Consider the following 22,062-nt stretch of genomic DNA (forward strand, 5'->3'; position numbering starts at 1 on the left):
CAATATGTGCTTCAGGGAAGAAACTAGATTAAAAACAAAAACTTACTTCATTTTAATTGCTGAGTTAGTGAAACTGCTGTCACCTGTAGCATCCCCGTGTCCCTGTCTGGTGCCTTGGCTTTGCGAGCGGCATCTTGCTCTGTCCTAATGTATATGTTGCCCATATATAGTTATTATAGGATATCTTTTAAATGCCAGCACATGTGTACACCAGCTGATGGTGGCAAACATGGAAATGGGTGAAAATAACATACTTCTCTCTGCGTATCCACCTGCCACGGGGGAGGTTGGGTGCGGAGCTGTGGCCATTGCTGCTGCTCCTTTCTCCTGTTTTTTCCAGAGCGGTTTGGAGTTCATAAAGCACAGCCAGGTTTGGTTCAGCGGGTGGCTTTGGCATGGTCAGGGTGTTCCCCAGGGCCCTGTTTGGTGTTGAGACGAGGGAAATGAGCTGGAGGGTGACCGCTCACCAACAGTGATGCTCTAAGACCTCTCCAGTAAACCGCTTTATCAGAGACACCTTTGGCAAGTGAGCGAAGGGTCGTGCCATGAAGCTGTCCCCGAAGCGTCCCTGTGGCAGTGCCAGGGGCCGGGCACATCTATGTTTGCACATTCAACCACGGCAGTAAGCTCCTTATTCTGGTACCACTTGTGAGGCTTCACCGCTGCCTGCAAAGACGCGATTGTCCCCGTGGAGCTGCCAGTGCGCACCAGCCCCGGCCGTGTCCCCACTGGTAGCTGTTTCTGCTCTTGCAGGGGGGCAGGATCCTGCAGCACCCAAGCATCACATGGTTTATTCAGATTTACTGGAAAAAAACGCAGATTTCCACACCAGGGTCTCAACCCCGGGTCCCTCTTGGTGCAGAGACCAAGCAGGTCCAGTCCTGGGTGACCGGCAGGGTGGACATCATCTCAGTATCCATCCTTCAGGCAATGGCAGATGTTTCCACTAATTAAAACTTTTAGAAAACAAAATAACAAGTGAGAGCTTGTTGCCACATCTGGGACTGGGATGCAGCAAACCAAGGACCAACAGGAAAAACGGAATTAGAGACAGATTGCTCCTTTGGGAGGAGATGGGGTTGAGAAAAGGGAAGGATCAAGATGGACAAGGGAAAAGCGTGAATGGAAAAATGGAGAGAAGAAGGGCAAAAGGAACTGGTTATGTTTAAGCAAGCAGCTGGCCAGTGTGCTTGCCTGGGTGACCCTGGTCTGGCACATCCCAGAAAAACCTGCTTCAGCCTATTAGATATTATATATTATATATTATACATTATATATTATACATTATACATTATATCTTATATATTATGTATTACGTATTACATATTACGTATTACATATTATGTATTATGTATTATAACCGTATTTTATATTTATATTTATATTTATATTTATATTTATATTTATATTTATATTTATAGTATATATAATAACTATAATAATATAATTATATATTATCCCGGCTCACTGCAGGGGGGTTGGGCTAGGTGACCTCTAAATGTCCCTTCCAACCCAAAGCATTTTATGATTCTATGATTTTGTGGGCTGTCTCACCACCCAGTGTGTGCCTGCTGGGGTGCACGGGATCCACCAGAAACCTTCACGTCGTGCTGATGTGGGTCCTTGGTCCCAGCGGCTCCGGCTGTCCCAGGCATGGTGCCTGACTCGAGCTGTAGGAGAGCAGGTTGCGTTTCTCAAGGAGAGGTACTGGGTCCCCACGGTGCCCGTGGCAGGAGGCACTGCGGTCCTGACAGCTTTCTCAGTTGGCAAAGCTTGACCCTGGGTGCAGGTACCAGCTGTAGATGTTGTAGAGGGATATGTGCTCACACACGGCGTGGAGATGATTCCTCCACAGCTGTCATCCCCTGATCAACACCAGGAAAGGCAAAACAAAACTTGGGAGGTCACACTGAGCTCATATTTCCTGCCCATGCTCTTACACAAGCAAAAGAGCTTCCTAAAAGCCTGTTTCAAGCCTCCAACAGAATGGGAACTGCTCGCAGTGGAGAAGAAGCTCCTGTAAGTGGGTTTTCTGCTTCTTGCTTGGGGGAAAAAGCTGCATGAGAAACCTGGAGAGTTTCTCTTTTCTTTTTGAAAGCCAGCGTGTAAGCATCGGCGCTCCGGCAGGCTTGGGATTAATTTTTGAGCTCAGCCCACGTTGCATTCGTCAGTTCTCTGCTGTGAGTTATGGGACAGCGATGTGAATGTCAGTGCCAGTGCGATACGGAGAGGGCGAGACGCGGTAGAAGGAGAAAAGGCGTCTCGGTGGGCTGGAAGAGACCCAGAAATGGAAATTTGGGGGATGGCTTGTCCTGATGTGGGTGCAGAGGGTGTGTTAGGGGGAAGGTGTTTAGGAGTCTCGCTGGGTATTTCTGTGCCTGGAGGGGTGGGCAGCTTTGGTTTCCTCTTGAAGGCATACAGTCAAAACTGTATGGCTAAGGATGAATTGCCTCCAAAATATGAAACAGAAAAAAATTAAAAAAAGCTCATTTCCAGAAAAGTCTTTTTCTGGCACTCTTCCATGGCAGATGTCTGCTCTCCATGGCTGCTCTGTCTGAAGTGCCCTGCGACACTCACCAAAGAACTGTGAGACAGCAAGAAAACATTTCAATCCAGCCCAACCCAAATTTGTTTTTTCTTTTCAGCTGGCTGGAGTTGCCTGGGATGGGTATTTAAGCAATTTTAGATGCAGGACCGCAACAGGTATGTCCACAGCTTCACCCTGTACGGCCACGGGTCCACAGGCATCCTCAGCACCCCACTCCAAGCCCTGGGTGTGTTGCTTAACCGACTCGGGGTGGAGGGGCTCCTCTTTCCCGGGGCTTTCGTGGGGAGGGAGCCGTCCCTGGAAGTTTCAGAGCTGTTATGGGGTATGTCCTCCTTGGGGTGGGTGGCACAGCTGGGGAACAACGGCATAATTTCCTCATTACTCGGTGGCCGCAGGTCTCCTGGGCAATGGGAGAAACAGGTCCTCATGGAGAGCAAGGCAGGAGCGGCTGAAGCAGGGGTCTGCACAGCCATGCCTGTTTTGGGATTGCTGGAAAAATGAGCCTCAGGGGAAAGGTGGACAGCTTCGGTCATGGCTGAAAAATGATGTGTTTAAGGGTTTTTTTCCCTGTGACCACTCTGGTTTGCTGTCAGAGCCTGGAGGTTAGTCTTGATTTTCAAAACCCACATTAACCTCCATGGTACTGACGGGAGGTGGCTAATGCAGATGCCATCTCCCACCAAGGGCAATGGGCTCTTCAGCAGCAGCCATTGCCCAGTTTGGGTGGCTTTGGGAAGATGAAACCCTTGTAGTGTTCTTGTGTGGGGTTTTTCTTCTGAAAATCAGACTCCAAAAGTAGGAAGCTCTCAAAATCAGTCACCATTTCCTGAAATCTGGTCTGCAGCTGTCTGAACACTGACACCAGCCTGCAGTCCTGGGGAGCAGCTGACCACACAGCCCTTGCCCTCCTCAGTCAGCGGAGTTTCATCCCACGCCTGATCTCATGCAGAGTCCACTCCAGCAACATCCTCTACCTCTAACCTTGATTCAGGAGTTGATTCTGGTGCCTACACGTCCTTACCTTGGATGAGGCTTTGAGCAACCTGATCTAGTGGAAGGTGTCCCTGCCCATGGCAGGGGGGTGGAACTAGATGATCTATAAGGTCCCTTCCAACCCAAACCATTCTGTGGTTCTATGACTCTGTGATTCTATATTTTCCACTTACTGATACCTTTTACAAGAATCCATGGCTTGATGTCCTAGAATTGGCATGGAGAGGGGTCAGTGTCCTACCAGGAGCAGTGAGATGTTCAGCATTTCACCTCTGGGAGCAGCCCCACCAATGTAAAGGTGCTAGTGACAGGTTCTGCTTCACCAAGAATTGAGATGCCGCATTCACAGTAGCGACCCGGCTGAATCTAAAGCAGCTCACAGCGAGGCGTGGTAGTGGATTTCCCATAATTTAGAGCAGAAACTTCCTCAAAGGTTACAGTGGTGTCAGGAGAACGTGGTGAGTTATGTCAGAGGAGACCATGCTCATTCACTTTCAAATTTTAATGTGTCGGAGTAAGGAGCCCAGAATTATTTCTTTTATATGTACGTGTAGACAGCTGTCCCCATGTCATCACAAAGGCCAAGGAGTGCAGGACACAAAATGCTTATCAGAAGGTGGCAGAAATTTAAACCTATGAACTAGAGGGAAACCTTCTGTGGTGTGATGTTTGTCTTTCTTCAGTGGATTGGAACAACATTTTGATCCCCTTCACTTGTCTTTTGTTCCTAGGCAGCCACTTGTCAAACGCAACTTCAAAGGTGGCAACAACAACAACCGCTGCCACCTTGGTGGATGCTGCCAATTTGAGTGACTACCCGTACGAGTACTTGGACGAGGAGGATTACATGCAGTACAGCCTCTGCACGAAAGAAGAGGTACTCTCCTTTAGCAGAGTATTCTTGCCATCTTTCTACACCGTAGTCTTCCTGGTCGGGTTGGCCGGGAATGCCCTCCTGTTTATTGTCCTCATTATGTACATCAAGAAGAAAAAGAAGATGACTGAGGTGTATTTGCTGAACCTGGTGGTTTCAGACTTCTTGTTGCTGCTAACCCTTCCTTTCTGGGCTCTGTACATTTCTCAGCGGGTGACCTGGGACATATTGTGCCCTGTCTTAAGTGCCGTGTACACTGTGAATTTCTACAGTGGTGTCTTTTTTGTGAGCTGCATGAGTCTGGACATGTATCTGCAGATAGTTCATGCTTGCTCTCCTCACAGCTCCATGACACAGAGGAAGTCCGTCCTTGTCTTGTTGGTAGTGTGGGTCCTTTCCATACTTCTCTCCATTCCTGATGGCCTCTTCACCAGCACAAGGCAAATCCACAACAAAACCATCATGTGCACCCACGATTATGGCCACAAACACTTATTTTGGAAAGTTGTCTTTCGGGTCATGCAAAACATCCTGGGTTTCCTTTTTCCCTTCCTCTTCATGATGTTCTGCTATTCCCGTATAGCGTGTGTCCTCACCAAGTCTCAGTTGCCTGGCTCAAGGAGAGCCCTCTACTTAGTCTTTACTCTGGTGGGTGTCTTCTTTGTCCTGTGGTCCCCTTACAACGTTGTCCTCATCCTTCACTCCCTGCAAGATGTTGGTGTGATCAGGAGCTGTGAAAGCAGCAGGCAACTGGACTATGCCATGCAGATCACGGAGAGTTTGTCCTTTGTCCACTGCTGTCTCAACCCCTTGCTCTATGCTTTCGTGAAAAAACGATTCAGGTTATATTTATGGAAGATCCCTCAGGCCATTTTCAGGAGAAATGCTTTCTTTGACATCCAGCCCTCAGAGACAAGCCAGTCTTGCAGCAGATACGCACCTGAGATAGAAATGCCGAGTATCACAAATGTATGATAAATATATACATTATTTACATTATGTGTATGTCCTCTATGGTATTTTACTGGTCCTGGCTGTGCAATGGAGATGGTGTGAGCTCGCCGTACTGTGTAACCAGATATTTCATCCTAGCGCCAGCACTGAGATGAGGATTTTCCAGGCTGGGATTGGGAAAGTACGTGTGGGATTCATTTCTATTATAACTGGAATTATTATAAAAGGATTGCCCTAGGTTTATGCCTGTGGAAGAAGCCCAGCTCCTGTCTGGAGTATGTGAGGCATTAGTGGATGAAGGAGCAGCTTATCTAGATGTTGTGCCCTTAAAAATGTGAACTGAAACTTGGACAGAACTTCTCCCCCATAGATCCCAAAGGCTCTGATGGAGGTGAGCGATCCTGTTATCCCTCCAGCTCGTGGCGTGGGCTGGGGAACAGATTTGCCACGTTTATCCACCAGGCCAGACAGGGGTTGCCAGAAGCCCTGCCTGTGGGTGGCTTTGCTTCTCCTGGCTTTTGCCATCTGCCAGGTAGTTGTGTTCAGCTGGGCTCATCCCTTTGTCTGCTAGGAGAGACAATGGGAGGAACCTTGGAACTGGGTTGTCTGACCAGTGATGGGCTTCTCCATTACGGTGAGCTGTGCCACACTCGGTCTGCTGAGCAGGAAACTCTTTCCAAGGGACAGATCCTTGGTTAGAGATCAGTTTGATCATCGACTGATTTGGAATCAGTTCGATCTGCAACAAAGTTGAAACCAGTTAGAACCAGTGCGAAAGAAAAAAAATGGGCTGAGCAGAACAGCGTTGGAGGTATTTGCCTTCCCAAAAAACCTGTTTTGACAAGATAAAAAAGATCGATGGATACCGTCCTTAACATAAATACTGGCTTGGCAGCACCACAGAGTGAGAGTGTGGGACTGAACAAAAGAGCACGGACAGCTGTTAGCCAATCCTTATCACCCAGTGTAGCTTTAGAGTTCAAGGTTATTAGTTCGTTGACCTTTCTTTAATAGTACGATTCACCTCAAATACTCCTGAACCGTAAATGTACCTTTTCCAGCCTGGAAAGCTGTTGAGCATAGGAGTTACCTAGAACTGGACAAATAAAATTACTAAGAGAAAACAATCATTACCTTAATTTTATTGATGAAGAAGGTTACTGGACTGAGAAGGGCTTTGAGTTGATCTGGACAGGTGGATTTGTTTTCATTGCTGTTATTTTTCTTGCCAGCATCGCTAGAGCATGTTTCTAAAATGGTAAGGCTGGGAGCTTTCCTTAAAAAAAAAAAAAAGGCCGAAATAAATATTTAGTGGATGCTGTGATGTGGCCGTTACTCCACAGGTTGGGTCACTGGTAGGGAATGTGGAAGGGGAAAACAGCCGAGAAGCAAAAACTAAGATGAAGGTTACGATCCCATACAGAGGAGGGCTCGTGGGGCTGTGCAAAGCTTATGATGGGATGCTCAGGGGAAGGGCAAAGGTGGGGGAAATAGAGGGGGGGGGCTAAAAAAGGGGCTGTTTGTGTGTAAGCAGCGTGCCCTGCTCACAGCAGTCTGTCCCATTGCCTTGTTAAATACTTTTTCTCAGCTGTCTTTCCGTATAATGTCACTCTGTATTCTACGTGGGGGTGCTGCGAGGTCCAAGCGCCAGCTGCGGTGACTGGCTGCGTGGTCAGGGTGGCAGCACCCAGGGGCAAAGTGCTGGATGGGGCACAGGGTCCCTGGCATCATCCCTGAACCCCATCCGGAGACTGGGGGGCGGGAGAGATTGAGAAGCAGAAGGGAAAATGGCTAAATCTGCCAGGGACAGGGGTGGGAGCAGGAGGGCAGAGGGTCGGCGGTGCTTTGCTAGCTGGAGGGGACACGGCTGATTTGGAGCTGCCGAGCATCGGGTGTGCATGCATCGGCACAGGAGAAAGTGCTGTCGTCCATCTGGGCACTGCTGCTCTCCAGCCAGGAGGTGGCTTGGCCACTTGCAGACTCCAGGCTCACCTGGTGCAAAGCAAATGCAGCTGATTCAAGCCCTCATCACTCGCGGGGAAAGCAGACCTGCTTTGCTTTGCCCTTGTACAGGTAGCAGTGCTTGCACTGTTCATTGGCAAAGCATTTACGGGGCACGGTGCGTTGGAGAACGTAAAAATGTTGGAGACGTGTCTTCTCTTGGCTTTTGAGACCAAATTAACTCAGCTTATAACCCCCTTCCCTCGGTCCTGAGCTCATTTCCAGTAGCATTTCCAACATCCACTTTTCCTCTCATCTTTTTGGCCTGCAGCACAGGTCCATCACCTGATGTTAAAGGCAGAAATCACGGAGTGAAATGCTTTCAACCCTCTTTTTCAAAAACCGGGCTCCATGCAGCCTAGAAAAGGGAATTTGCTTGAGCTGCTGCAGAGCATGTGCTGAAACGCATCCACCTTCCTTACACAGCAGCCCAGTAACTCCAACTTGATTACAACATACCCTCCACCTTAAAAATCTCTGTACGTTCGTCCAGGGAGAAGTACACACTGGGGCACTTTGCAGGGGAAAAGTAAACACTTTCTGCCAGTGAGGACAGAGATTGTCAGCTGTGTGTCTGCATATCAGCTGCTGGATGGGAATAAAACCCACGTTGCTGCCCTAATCTAGCTCTAGTCCAAGCTCCCAGACGGGCACAGAGCTCTCATGGCGCTCTGGGTGACTCTCCTGTGTACCTTGATAGCATCGCTGCTTGGTTGGCTCTACCTCCAGCATGTGTCACGGAGACGGAGACCCGATGAGCCACCTCTGGACAAAGGTACCATTCCCTGGCTGGGTTACGTGCTGGATTTCAGAAGGGACAGTTCAGCGTTTCTAAAAAGGATGCAGAGAAAACACGGGGATATTTTCACAGTGCTGATGGGAGGCTATTACTTCACCTTTGTGATGGACCCTTTCTGCTTTGGAGCCATCGTGAAGGAAGCACGATCTAAACTAGACTTTGGGGCTTTTGCATCTAAACTGGTCCTGAACGTTTTTGGCTACAAGCCCGCGGAAGCCAACAGTGGTATAATTCATGCAGCGAGCGTGAAGCATCTGATGGGAGATGGACTCGCTGTCATGACACAGGTCACCATGGAGAACTTTCAGAAGCTTATGCCTTTGAATCTGAGCTCAGGAGAGGAGAAGCGAGCGTGGCAAGAGGACAACCTTTTCCACTACTGCTACAACATTGTCTTCAGAGCTGGGTACCTGGCTCTGTATGGCACTGAGCCACACCAAGGGGCAGATAAGGAGAAAGCCTATGAGCAAGATCGCATCCGCTCCAACCAGATGTTTCAGGTGTTTCGGAAGTATGACCGTCTCTTCCCTCGCCTGGCCTATGCTGTGTTGCCTCCCAAGGACAAAATCGAAGCTGAACGGCTAAAAAGGATTTTCTGGAGCATGCTGTCCGTGAAGAAGAGCTGTCAGAAGGACAATGTCAGTGGGTGGATAAGAGAACAAGACCAGCTTCTGGCAGAAAATGGTGTCCCTGAGTACATGCGGGAGCGTTTCAAGTTTATGCTCCTTTGGGCATCCCAAGGCAATACGGGCCCAACTGCCTTCTGGCTCCTCTTTTATCTAATGAAACATCCAGAAGCTATGAAGGCTGTGAAGGACGAGGTGGATAAAGTCTCAAGGGAGCATGGCCAGGAAGCGAAGCCAGGGAGCCCACCATTTAACATCACTAGGGACATGTTAAACCAGACTCCTTTTCTGGACAGTGCTCTGGAGGAGGTCCTGCGGCTGTTTGCAGCCCCGATACTGATCAGAGCTGTCCTCCAGGAGACCAGGCTGAAGACGAGCAGCGGGAAAGAGTACACCATCCGCGAAGGGGACAGGCTGGCTCTGTTCCCACACATCTCTGTGCAGATGAACCCAGAAATCCACTCTGAGCCTCAGAAATTCAAGTACGACCGCTTCGTGAACCCAGACGGAACCAAGAAAGAGTTCTACAAAAATGGGAAAAAGCTGAAATACTTCAACATGCCTTGGGGGGCAGGAGTATCCATCTGTCCTGGGCGGTTCTTCGCTACCACTGAAATTAAACTGTTTGCATTCTTGATGCTGAGTCACTATGACCTGGAGCTAGTCAACAAAGAAGAGGAGATCCCAGCGATAGACGTCAGCCGCTGGGGATTCGGGACGATGCAGCCTGTTCGTGATGTTCGGTTCAGATACCGGCTGCGTTTTTAATTCAGGAAGTACTTGTTGGATGGTTTGTTTCAGTGTTATCTGTGAAACAAATTGCATGATCCCACAGTTATCAGCTCCCTGCAGCGCCAACAGTGATATGATCTTGCTTGCTTAACAGTTATCGTGGGTTTTCTCTTTTCCTGCTTCACATGTATCGCCACTCTGCGTCTCTGGTTATTATGGTGTTGGGTTATGTGATAAAAGCTCACCTGCACACCCACAATGGAGCAAGAGAGACAAATACTACCCTGCCAGGCTACTCCCAGCCCCATCCTGGGGGCCATCAGCCCATCAAAAGCCCATCTGCACAAGTCCAGACAAGGACAGAGACATATTGACAGTGGGAACCCAAATTCTGGACTTCCAAGGAACAAGTATTTTCTCCAGGTCCCTCTGAGGGCTGTCCCAGCAGAGCCACCAGCCCCACGGTCCGAGCAGGAGACCCATCGAGATGTGTCATCCGAAGCAGCTCTCTGGATCGCCGTCTGGACTAAGGGGGATTGCTGTTGAGGGAGGGGGGACATCTTATGGTGTGCAGGGGAAGAGCATTTTGGAATTGCACAGGACTTAAGTTTAGGGGAGGAACCAAAGGTGAGGAAAAGGAGGGGTTTAGGTGATTTGGGGAGGAAAACAGAGGGGTAAGGGGATGAAAAGGGCTCGTTATGTGTAAGTAGTCCATACACTTGTCTGGTCACATGCTGTGCCTGATCAGCACAGGCTGTCCTATAGTTTTATTAAATTCCTTTCCTTAAATTCCAGACCATGAGTGGGATGGCCAGTGTGCCCATGGTGCTTGCAGCTGGCACAAGTGTGCGAGCGGGTGTGCAAGCGAAGATCAAGCCGGATGAGCTGGCAAATAGGTGGAGTGACCAGGGAGCCTGGGGCTGAGCCTGGCAGAACACCAACATTGGGACTGCATTATTTCGTTATCAGTTGCTGAACAACACAAAGTATCGTTGGCAGGGTGGCATCAGCTTGTAGTAAACCCCTGAAAGGTCAGAGAACAGCAAATATCCTCTCCACAGATACAAGGGTTTCCTCGAGGTTTTCCAATTGTCTTGTCTATAGTCCCCTTCTTGTATCTGATTAAAATGTACCCCTGTGAGGCCCCCAAAGGGAGCAGAGGTGGGATGTGCTGAGCAAAGACGCACTGACAGCTCTGTATTCACATCTAAGAAGAGGAGAGATCTTGCCGATCTCATTTACCATGTCAGTGGGAGGAGAAGGAAGTTGCAATCGTCAGTAATAACCTGTGGCACCATTTTCATGTATCTGTATGAATTAGGAATAAAGGTGGTCGCTTGTCTTTCCGGGGCTTCAGGAAGTTGTGTGTTCATGACCTGTCTCTTGTGTGTGGTTTCTGGGGAAAAAAAAAAGCTCTGTGTGTGTGTGTCTGGATTCGTCCCACCGACTGAAACACAGCTGGAGCGTGGGTACGTGCAGCTGAGCCAGGACCCCCCGCAGCGCCGAACCAGCTCCCTGTTTCAACCCAAATAATCACAGAAGCCTAGAAATTTTGGTCTCTGCGTGCTGGCCGGGAACAGATCTACCCTCCTATGAGGAGGTGGCTGTCCAGGCTGCAGTGCCTGAGCCTGACTGGGATCATGATGGTCCTCCACACTCTTCTTGAGTCTCAGGGGCCAGTGGTGTTCCCAGAAGATGCTTACTGGGAAGTGCTACCCACCCCCCACCCCACCCCCGCTCCACACTTAGACCCCATCTTCTGCAAAGGCCCAAGGAGGCTGTAAGGAGTGGGATGGGGGTTATGGGAAGGGGCTAGAGAACCGAAGTGGGGCATGAGAAGAGAACCTTGACCCCTCACAGGCTACAGTCACTAGGAGCTTGTGAGCCACCAGACATCTCTGTTTTATCCACTGGATCCAATGCAAGGTAAAAATTTTATGTGTAAGATCTGCTTTGTTTTTTCCTTCAGTAATTAGGGCTCTAACAACGTCATTCCTTACAGAAGTTAAATCACAGCCTTGCCTGTGCAGAGGACAGTGGATTGATTTTAATGCTGATGCTAACCTTGGACTTTGGAGATTATGCGTGACCAAGGAATGAAACTCAAACATTTGCATGTGCGTCCAAACATCTGCTTTGTTCTGCAAAGGACAGGGTTATGTTGTAACCGCCTGTCGAGGGCCAGCTGTCCCGTATTCCCAGACTGGGCATTAGCTCGGACCTTGCGGTGGTAGAAATTCAGGCAGGAACTGTCAAGCAGCTGTGGCAGAGCCAAGGAAAAAAAGAAACCTACCTGTGACCTCATTAACAAATCCAGCACCTTTTCACGACTTCCACATTCCTTCTACAGCTCTCACCTCTTTTTTTTTGTCACCCATGGCTTCTTTTCTTTGCTCTGCCACCAAGAATTAAGCTAGAAGTCTTCCCATGTTCTGGCCAATGGTTTGATCTTTGCAAGCTCCAGACCATGCCCAGGAATGCCTTGGGAGAGTTGGGCAGGTCAGAGATATAGTGACATCCTGGATGGCCTCACTCCAGGGCTCAAGCAAGAGGGATTTTTTTTTTGTGTGGATGGTTTGCAGGAAGGTTGTTCACTGCTAATGCATGGTTTATATTTGTGGTTATCACTTGTAGGGACCCCAGGTCAGCATGGAGGGCTGAGAGATGGGTGCTGCACAAACACAGACTGGGCTTGGGGGAGGGATATAAAAATAATGACAATGGCAATGATTCAGCAGAAGAAAATCTGGCTTTACTTCCTCGTCAGAACAGTTTATGTAACCAAAGAGTATTGAGCCTATAAAAAACTTCAGACATGCTCCAGTGCATGCAGTTCTGAGAAGCAAAAAAACCCCAAAAACCAGTATCACTTCATTTGAGTCATATATGGAACAGTGTGAAAGCTTCAAATGAGTTAATCTGCAATTATGTTTTATGCTTAGGTGGGTTGTCCCCTGGCACCGAGCTTTCCATCCCAAAGCACCCCATACCAGCAAGAGTAAGGAACTAGCCTGTGCCAACAGAAACCTTACTGGATTTGTAAGAAAGGTTAAACTGGAAGGAATCCAGGGTCTGGAAAAGTTTACTGGAGGGCAGACCTCATCGCTGTGACTGTCTCGTGTAACTCCTCTCTCCCCCAAGAGACTGAGCGTGGAGTCTGGCCCTAAAACCTTGGTTTTCTCTTCTGTAGTACATAGTGAAGACAATATCACTCTGACGTTCAAAGCTTCATAGTCTATTGAATCAGTGTCTGCTCTCCACAGCGCAGTGGAAGCTTCCCCGCTCTTGGTTGCAGTTCCTGCTCTGCACACCGTGCGAGGGAAGGAGTCATGGTGCTGCACATTTCAGTTTTGGAACAATGTGGGTTAAACCTGTTGGTACAGACCACCCCTGCTTAAACAGCATCACTTCTAGTTTTAACCTGTAATGCATTAGAAACTGATTTCCCATCCTCGTTCCTCTAAACACAGCCAGATGCAGCTCCGAGAAAGCCTCTCCTTACTGCTGCTTGTAAGGAAAATCAAAGAAACTCAACGGCACCAATAGATACATCATTCACTTCAGAGAAACTCAAAGGAACACTGAGGTTATAAGTGCAAAGCAATGACACAGCTAACACCATCCATTGCAAAGGAAAGCAGAATTTGAAGGAGAAAGAGGAACATGAAAGTTCAGGATTTTTTTTAAGAGTTAAAACACGCAAGATTTGCCAGTGACACTGCTGCCCGTCTCCTGGAAGATGCACTTCCCAGAGAAGATCAGCCTGGCTTCAAAGTGGCAAAGTCTCTTAGTGGTACAACTTCTGCATATAAAGAGCTCATGACCGTTATTGCGTCCAGTGGCCAACTTATTCCCAGCGAGTCCCAGCATATGCAGAAATACGCTGTGGCAGGATGCGCTGATCCAGATGCAGTGAAGCCAGGCAGGATGGGGGAGCGTTTTTGATGGGGAGCAAAGCAAGGCTGCAATGAACCCCTCACACCACCGCCTGACAGCCTTGGATGTGCTCCAAGAAGGCTTTCTCCACAAGCCCAATTTGCTTGCGAGGAGAGCCACAGCAGCTAAATGCTCCATGTGCCAGCGTCCTGGCCATAGGGAACATCTTTCCCAGAGATGCCCGTACACCAAGTCATGGCTTAGTTTCTTCAAGAGTTGTTTCTATATGCTTGCTCTTTAACATCTTTTTAAGATCATTGATACAGATACGGTCAGACAGGTGAGGGGGTTACTGTAAGATTCTGTGATGGGTAAGTCTGTCATCTAGGTCTAATGGGAGACTTCAAATATCTGCCCCAAAAAACAAGTTTTGTAGTGTTTTCAAACCTTGAAACTTCTTAGGAGCTTCGTCAGCTCTGCAGGTATGACAGTGCAGGTGCCCATGGAGAGCTGATGACCCTCCATGGAGCCACGTGGCTCGCTGAGCAGTGGACTGGGCTCTAAGAGCAGGAGCTGGGCTGCCCAAGTGGAGCAGCCTATAGAGGGTCCACTTGAGCCCCAGGGAGAACACTGACTTTTCTCAAGCCAAGCAAGCTATGACCTCTTGCAGGAGTAGGATGAGGAAGATGTGCAATTAATCATTTACTGGAAAGTGCCATTGCTGCTGCTCTGCCTGTGCACACCTTGAGCTGTAGGGTTGAGCTACAAATCCGCTTTCATGGAGACTGGCTCTGCTTGTTTCTTGTGACTTGGGCAGTAAAGAGTTTCCTCACACGAGCATGAAAAGCCCTGGTTAACATCTCCTCCATGGTACGATTGTCACACGGGTAACACATACCTCCTCCCTTTGCAGCCTGTTGTTGCTCCACACTAGCCCCGTGTTTAATCTCAGGAAGCCCTATAGGGATGGTGGAGAATTTGGCCAGGTAAGCAACATGCTGAGCCTGGCTGCTGATGGATGCTGGCAGAGTCCCATCCAGCCTTGTACCTGGCACTTGGCAAAGATGTGGGATCACAGGTCAGGTTGGGACGGAGACCAGGAGGTCTCCAGACCAACCTTCTGCTCAAAGCGAGGTCAGCTGTCAGCTCAGGCCAGGTTGCTCAGGGCTTTGTCTAGTTGGACCTCTACATCCAAAGCCTGAAGAAGCACTGCTGTCTAACACCAGCCCAGAAAAAGTGCTTCAGTCTTTCCTATTTTCCCATAATAAGTGGTCATTGAATCCTTTTGGATTGGGGGCAGGTGAGAAACCCACCCGTCACTCAGCCCTTGCTGTGATGGTCACTGTTGGACGAGCAGTGCAGTAACATCTGAAAGAGTGTCTGGTGGTCACATCCTGGGCCCGGGGCAGAAGTCAGTGCCCAGCATTCACACACATGGAGTCATTCGGACCTCAGGGAAGGATTTGCAAAGCTGCTTGGAGTTGGTAGATAGTCCCATTCAGAAATGGCTAAACAAATCTCTCCTGGTTATTCCAGGCAGCATGCGTCCACGTGACACACAGTCAAGTTACCGTTAGTCAGCTGAGCCATGTTAGGTCTATATTTCTGTTCTTGCCTTGTGGCAATGGATGTAATATGGATTAATTTTCTCAGTTATGTGAAATCTCATTCATGGAGAGCAGTTACCCCAGCTCAGCTGATGCACAGAAACTTGGCAGGACTCTTTGGTACCAAACACTAAGTGCAGAAGAGGAGAGGGAGACAACTCAAGACTCAAGTCTTATGAGGAGCTGCTGAGGGAACTGGCGTTGTTTAGTCTGGAAGAGGCTGAGACCTTCTCGCTCTCTACAACTACCTGAAAGGAGGTTGTAGTGAGGCAGGTGTTGGTCTCTTTTTCCAAGTAACCAGTGATAGGATGAGAGGCAATGGCCTCAAGTTGTGTCACGGGAGGTTTAAATTGGATACTAGGAAAAATTTCTTTACTGAGAGAGTGGTCAGGCATTGGACCAGGCTGCCCAGGGCAGTGGTGGAGTCACCATCCCTGGAGGTGTTCAAAACCATGTAGATGTGGCCCTTCCGGACATGGTTTAGCAGGCATGGTGGTGCTGGGGTGATGGTTGGACTTCATGATCTTAGAGGTCTTTTCCAACCTTGATGATTCTGTGATTCATAACTCATGTCTGTTGTTACATCCACATCACTGTGCAATCATGAGGCCATACTTGGAGCAGAGCAGGCCCCTTTTCTTTTCCCGTTCGGTGAGGAAATTCCTCAGTTTGGTGGTAGGGAAGGTAACCAGTGCTTGCTGCCTGTTGTCCAAACCTGTCTCCTGGAGCCATGGGCTCTGAAGGCACTCCGAGGCAGATGGCCTTCCCCTAGGACAGACAAGGGTGAGAAGGTCAATTGGGGATCCATGCTGAGTGAGGAGGTTCCTTGCAAATGGCGAGAAGGAAGTGACAACAGCCAGGATCTGCACCAACTGTGCTGCTGGGAGAGCAGACAGCACCTTACCAGGGATTTGCACACAGTGTGCTCTGGAGGAAGGACACTGCTCCTCCAGAGAGGCCCGCGTAGCACCGCGTGAGCTTCACTTTCCCCTTCCTCGTTGTCCTCAGAAACTCGCAGGCTACGTCAGAGCTGACGGGGTAGTTGGCACTCAGCCTGCCCGAAAAGAAGAGAATTGATCAGCATGAAAGGCATCACTCGAGATGCTCCTTCTCCCAGGAGTTCCCACCCAGCAGTGAGAGGAAGGTCACGATGGTGTGCAGAAACGCCACGGGGGAAAACAAAATCCCAAAGGCCACTGTTCTGCAATGAGTTTCATGACCTTAGCTGCTTTTCCACTTGGTGTAATTTGAATTTTCTTGTTAAAGTTGGGGCATTTCAGATGAGGCTGAGTGAGAAACATCAGCAGCTTCTGTGCTGTAAAACAACCTTAATTCTGCCTTATGACTATATAATTGCACTTTCCAAACTGCTCGTAGGGCAGGGAAGGACAGACTGACTTACATGATGAAGGCTGTGATTCCGACGGACCAGATATCAGTCTGTGGGAGGGCTCCTTGCTCTGTCAGCAGTTCTGGAGCTAGAAAAGCAAACAGGTGTGAGCCAAGCTCCCCTCCAATACAGAGACCAGTGCCAAAGCAGTGGGTACTTTCATGCTTTGCTGCCTTCCCAAGAGTGAAGAAGAAAAATCTTCTAATCCAGGGAGCTGATTGAGGTTAGACACACTCGTGGATGATGACTGCAATGAAACCTTGAGGACATCAGACCAAATGGCAATACCACACCCCGAGCTCTGGGCACATGGATGCCAGAGAAGCGTTGGACATAACCTCTGGATCTGTCCGCTGTGGTCTGCAAGTGGGATGGCTGTGACCACTGGCTGCTCATGCAAACTCACTGTTACTGGAGGGCAGCACTTGGAGACTTTGCTTGCTGGGGCCAGCTGCTGCCTTGACCGATGGGTCGATCTTTCTGTTTACCACAGATTACGTACAAGGACAAGGTTGCTGTGACTGAACTCTGTACTCACCCATGGTTTCAACATAGTCCGTGCACTTGTCCATAGTAATAACTTTGTCCTGTGTGTAGAACTGTGCGTTGCCGAAGTCCAGGAGTTTTAGCAGGTTGGGCTCGGTGATGATCATGTTTTCAGACCTGAGATCCAAGTGCAGGATGCCATGTGCGTGGAGATACTCGATGGCACTGAGGATCTGCCACAGGTAATCTCGGACCTCCACTTCTGAGTACGATGTCCTAGTATAAGAAAGGGGATGGAAACCAGAGGTATCTTACCTGCATGCCCAAGGACACCATTCTACCCCCACTATCGTCCTCCCCTGGAAGTCTAGTCCCAGGAGACCCTTGAGAGTCAAGAAGAAACGACTCTACTCATTTAGCAAATCTATTGTATATGGAGAGGCTGGTCCAGACTGCGAGTGAGGTTTACAGGTGCAAGAGGTTCAGGAGGTTGTAGAGCTGCATGTCAGAGAAAGCAGCGGTTGGGCAGAAATAAAAATGCAGATCTGATGCCCACCGTTCCCCCTCCTTTAATCAGTGGGTTTCAGCAGATCGATTTTCTGTCATTGTGAGAAACAACGTGAAGGAGAAATGAGACTTCCTGAGCCACAATAATCTCCTTGTTATGGGAGAAGGTCTACTGTAAACTGCTTTCAATATCTCAGCTGGGTGGCCCTGAATTGTCCTCTACCCCATCCTTGCAGGGAACTGAAGTAGTTTTTTTATGTCACAAGAAATTGCAGAATAAAGGCATCATAAATCCTGTGTACAATGACAGCACACAGGAACAGATGGAGAGAGATGATCCAGTGTGTCAGGGGAAAGCAACAGGTGTTTTGCTCCCTACACGAGCCCCGGCTGGAAAACCCTTCCCTCTGCTTGTTATTACCGTAATGCCAAGGAGTGGAGTAGCTCTGGTCCCACACACATCTCCTGGATCAGCACTAAGTGCCGTGGGCTGACGTAGGCTCCCTTCAGCTGAGCTATATTTGTGTGATGAAGCTTCCTCAGGACTTGGTACTCGAGGAGCACAGTCTGCTTGTCCTCTTGCCAGTAAGGGATAATTTTAGCAGCTAAAGTCTTGCCGCTTACTTTTTCCCTGCACCGTCGGACGATGCTGAAACGTCCCCTGGTACAAAGGAACACAAAGGCAAGTTAAGCTTCCCTGCTACTCCCGGGAGAGCCAGGAGCTTCTGTTCTTTAAAACCACCAGGATCCCATGCTGTGTTTTTCATCCATGCCCAGTATTGAGTTATTGCATCTATTGTCACAGTTTGCACATCCTCCTGTGTCTCTGAACGGAGCAGTCTTTAAATTGCTCTTTAAATTGCAGAAGTGAGATCTTAACTCCTGAAGAGAGAGAAGGTGGCTCATCCTGTCTCGGGCAAGAGAACTCCACCCTGCTGGCAACAGAAGTTGGTGTCTATCTCTCTTCTAGGCAGAGAAAGTTGACTCCCAGCCCCGTGTCTGAAAATGGTAGCTGCAAAGGTTGATGCAGCAGGGAGAGGAGCCTTTGTTAGCCCTGGGGTCACTTCACAGTACGCTAAGGGACTGTCCTGCTGCCGAGCACAGACCCTTTCGCTCTCCTGGAAAATCCACACCTGCATTCTGCCAAACTGAGATGAAGATCGCTCAGCCAGTGATCTCAGGCTTATACGTATTGCTGTGTCGGGTTTTTGTTTTCAACAAAACCCTGTGACACTAGGTGAGCAGCGTGTTTATAAAAGTGACTTTTCTGATCTTCAGCCACACTCGGCATTTCCCTCTGGCTGGTTGAGTGCTCGGTTGGATTCATTACCTTTTGATCTCTGTTTGGAAGGCGTAGGTCTGGTAGGTTGGGAAAGGCTCGGATGGTGTGATGATTTCACTCTCTTCTTCAGCAGCAGCTGATGGGAAGCTCTGCGTTGCAGCACGGAGCTCTGCAGAGAAAAAACAACAGGGCTGACATGGGAAAACACCTCTGCGTGGCAACTGGAGCCTCCCTGAGCCACCCTCCGCTGTCTACGAACAACAGCAAAGGCGACAGCAGAGCTTTCTCTGGGGAAGGCTGCAGGTTGTCTCCCAGCTGTGGCACCCAATACAATTTGAATGCAACAGATTCTGGACTGGCCACCCAGAAATTCCCTGGTGTGACCACTCCAGACTATATGAGATGGATTGTGTGCTGTGTGTTACGATCTCCAATATCTCAGCCGCTGGTTCTCATCTTCTTGCATAACAAAGTCATCAGGGCATGGTAAGACACTGACAAAGAATTAGAAGCTTCTTTTAGTCAGATGTTTTAGGGCAGCAGCTGAAACCTGTTGCTCTGGTTCTGGGATGTGGTTGTGTCCGAGTGCTCCCTGAAATATTGAAGCATCCCTTGATACATTCAAGCATCTGCTTGGAAATGCTGGGCACATTGAGATATGTTAATGAATCCTGGGCCAAGGGCAAGCAGAGGATTTAGGGTGAGTTAAAAATATCTATGTGAAATGATTTGTACAGAAGAATCCTCTCCACTGGGAGGAAATTCCAGTTAGACATCCTTCCGCTTCTTGGCAGAAAGGATACTTCCTTTGTTACAAGGATGTATTTGCTGTGGGGTTATGGATTTCTTAATTTTAAAATGTGAATAGTATGAAGTATTCAAACAGGTGAAAAAAACCCAGTAAATTCAGCTTTCTTTACTTCAGAGACAAAATACATCTGAAAAATGCGCCACAGTAGGGTGACAGTTCCCAGCAGCAAACACCAGAACACAGAAATTAACTACTGAACTGAAGGCTGAGTCCGTAACAAAGAGCAGGTCCAGTGCTTTCACCAGTGGCAGGTCTATACCAGTAGATCAATGCCTGCCGTCACACATTCGTTGTCCCAGACCTGTTTCCTCGTGACCTCACATCAAAGCCGGAGTGTGTCTTCAGTGGGTAAACTACAGTTTCCAGATTTTTCTTTTATTATTGTATATTTTTATATATTTACATGTTATTTAAATTTACAGATTGTTATTAGTTTAGTATTTATTTGTTGTATATTTACACATATTTCCCTGACTATGTCCAGAATTAGAAAATCATTTACTTTCAAATAAGAAAGCCAAAGAGGAGGAAGCCCTAAGCCACTCTGAGCCAAGTGGAATTGGTCTTGATTCACTTGCTTTCAACTTCTGGACTCGCATCCAAACGGGTGCAGTTGTTTTGATGCAGGAAACCTGCAACACTTTCTTGGCGTTTGACCTTACCCATTTGATCCTTCCCAGTGATTTTCACTTTGGCAGACGGGTCGCTGTAAGGGCCCATCCCTGCTTTACTGGTGCAGGCTATCCTGAAGCAGTAGATAAACCCCTTGGAGAGATTTTTGGCGTAGTAGCAGCAGTCAGCGATGTCAGAAGCAAGAGTTGTCCACTCCCCATCTTAACCAAGGAAAGACAGAAAAGAGGTTAGGACTCATTTAAGATGGTCACACCACGGTGTTTTTTTGAATTTTTGAGTTTTGCTGGGGTTTTTTTCCATCAACTTTACTTATGTGCTGGGAATATGGAGAAAAGGTGGGATCTCATAGAGTGAAGGAAATACCGACTTGCTGTGGCCAACTTCTGTGCATGGTGCCTCTTGCAGTGCACATGACAAACTTGTCATTTGTGAAATCAGCTGTTTGATATCTAATCAGTTGAAGGTGTGGCAATAATGTTTCAGAACAATGGTGAAACCTTCCTGCATAGTCACTGTTTATTTGATTCATACCACCAAGCTCTAGTGCAAACATACATGAAGAAGTCCAAACAAAAATCTAGCAAAATCATAATTTTTTTTTCCACTTTGGCCCTGTTTTGAATCCAGCTGGAATCATAAGGTGCAAGACTTCAGGACAGGACTATCCACTAAATCCCTCCTAGCAAACCCAGTGTTTGAAACTGGGGCCAAGTTCCCTCAGCTTTTAATAAAACTCGGGTGATCTCTCAGGGAACTGAACCTGTAGGTTTGTCCTGGACTCATTATTCCTGAGACGAAGGTGTGAAGTAGAAAATCACTAGCAAACATTTAATGATCATTCATTTGACATGATGCTGTGTCTCATACTTTGCCATTTCTGCTGTGCTCGAGGCTGAACTCAACTCCTTGACGCTGCCTGAGATTAAACCCATCCTTTCATTCAAATAAACACCGGTAGAGAGACTCAAACCATAGTACAAGCAATAACTCACAGTCCAGAACAAAGGCATCAATGACTTTGCAGGGTATTGTTTGAATTAGGGTGTGTGTAGGTATAAGGAGGAGCAGATGCAGCGCTGTCTAACAATGTCAAACAATGAATAAAACAAGGAAATTTTTTCTGATTGTCTTAATCATGCTTTGCTCAAGAAAGCAGGACTTAGCATGTTCCTGCCAAATACACAGAATACAATGGAAGATAGTAGCTGCTCTTTCCTGTGTTTATTCCTGACTGGAACTATTTGTGTCCTTCCCAAAGCCTCGCCTACAGTTGTGTCAAACGGAATAACAATAAAGAAATCTGCGTTGGAGGCAAAGTGACTGACACCAGCTCCAGAGTGAAAAGCCAGGAAGCTGCTGCCCATGCTCATGCTAATCCAGAAAGAAGTGTGTGTATGTTTGGAGAAGTAAAAGAAGATCCGTGGAGCAGCTGAATCTGAAGGGCTGTGTATGTGTGACTGTAATAGAAATTACTGTCAGGCCTTGCATTCTTAATAATAACAGCAGAAGCAGTCGCAAGGGAGGCAGAACAGGCTTGGGGATTTGATTCAAAGATCGTGGAGTTAAACAAGAAAACATCCATTGACTTCAGAGGGCTCTGGACCAAGCCGTGGAAGAGAACAAAAGGATGATGCAGCTTTGCCAAGCTTTGGTCATCTTGTCCTGGCTGTTTTCCCTAAGCTTCCTGCATAATCAATGGAAATGGAAAGCACGGCTTTTTAGCATATAGTGAATTGCCTTTTCGACAGATCATCTTTCTCCACGGACTGTACAGAAAGTCCGGGTGTAGGATCATATTTTCTGCCGACCATTGCTGGGCATTTTTAGTGTATCATGTTGTCAGAGCTGTAGTTGAAGAGGATTACTCAGGACTGCGTATCTGGCACCAGCCGTGCATATTCTTCTGTGGCTGTTCACTTTTTGGTTACAGCTTCCACGTGACT

At 48.1% G+C, this 22,062-nt stretch overlaps 3 protein-coding genes across 20 annotated transcripts in view; 2 read left to right on the forward strand and 1 right to left on the reverse strand.

Moving 5' to 3' along the window:
- Positions 1 to 1,982: 1,982 nt before the first annotated feature.
- ACKR2 (atypical chemokine receptor 2) lies at positions 1,983 to 5,723 on the forward strand. Its single transcript, XM_075419922.1, has 3 exons — positions 1,983 to 2,019; positions 2,646 to 2,703; positions 4,273 to 5,723. Exons 1-3 carry the CDS (start codon positions 1,987 to 1,989, stop codon positions 5,388 to 5,390), a joined length of 1,209 nt encoding a protein of 402 aa, XP_075276037.1. The 5' UTR covers positions 1,983 to 1,986; the 3' UTR covers positions 5,391 to 5,723.
- A 2,240-nt stretch (positions 5,724 to 7,963) lies between these two features.
- CYP8B1 (cytochrome P450 family 8 subfamily B member 1) lies at positions 7,964 to 10,887 on the forward strand. Its single transcript, XM_009931017.2, has one exon. The coding sequence runs from the start codon at positions 8,034 to 8,036 to the stop codon at positions 9,561 to 9,563; it is 1,530 nt and encodes a 509-aa protein (XP_009929319.2). The 5' UTR covers positions 7,964 to 8,033; the 3' UTR covers positions 9,564 to 10,887.
- A 1,370-nt stretch (positions 10,888 to 12,257) lies between these two features.
- Positions 12,258 to 22,062, reverse strand: part of OBSCN (obscurin, cytoskeletal calmodulin and titin-interacting RhoGEF) — a 202,913-nt gene continuing 193,108 nt past the window's right edge. For all 18 annotated transcript variants that reach the window (XM_075419909.1, XM_075419905.1, XM_075419919.1 and 15 more), the window contains 7 exons: positions 20,149 to 20,319; positions 18,724 to 18,844; positions 17,815 to 18,054; positions 16,939 to 17,162; positions 16,413 to 16,488; positions 15,915 to 16,064; positions 12,258 to 15,778 (listed from right to left, as the gene is read on the reverse strand). In XM_075419909.1, the coding sequence (XP_075276024.1) occupies positions 15,601 to 15,778; positions 15,915 to 16,064; positions 16,413 to 16,488; positions 16,939 to 17,162; positions 17,815 to 18,054; positions 18,724 to 18,844; positions 20,149 to 20,319 (1,160 nt within the window). In that variant the 3' untranslated portion in view covers positions 12,258 to 15,600. The remainder of the gene's footprint in view (positions 15,779 to 15,914; positions 16,065 to 16,412; positions 16,489 to 16,938; positions 17,163 to 17,814; positions 18,055 to 18,723; positions 18,845 to 20,148; positions 20,320 to 22,062) is intronic.

This window comes from Opisthocomus hoazin, chromosome 4 (assembly GCF_030867145.1).
Source record: "Opisthocomus hoazin isolate bOpiHoa1 chromosome 4, bOpiHoa1.hap1, whole genome shotgun sequence".
NCBI classification, from domain to species: domain Eukaryota; kingdom Metazoa; phylum Chordata; class Aves; order Opisthocomiformes; family Opisthocomidae; genus Opisthocomus; species Opisthocomus hoazin.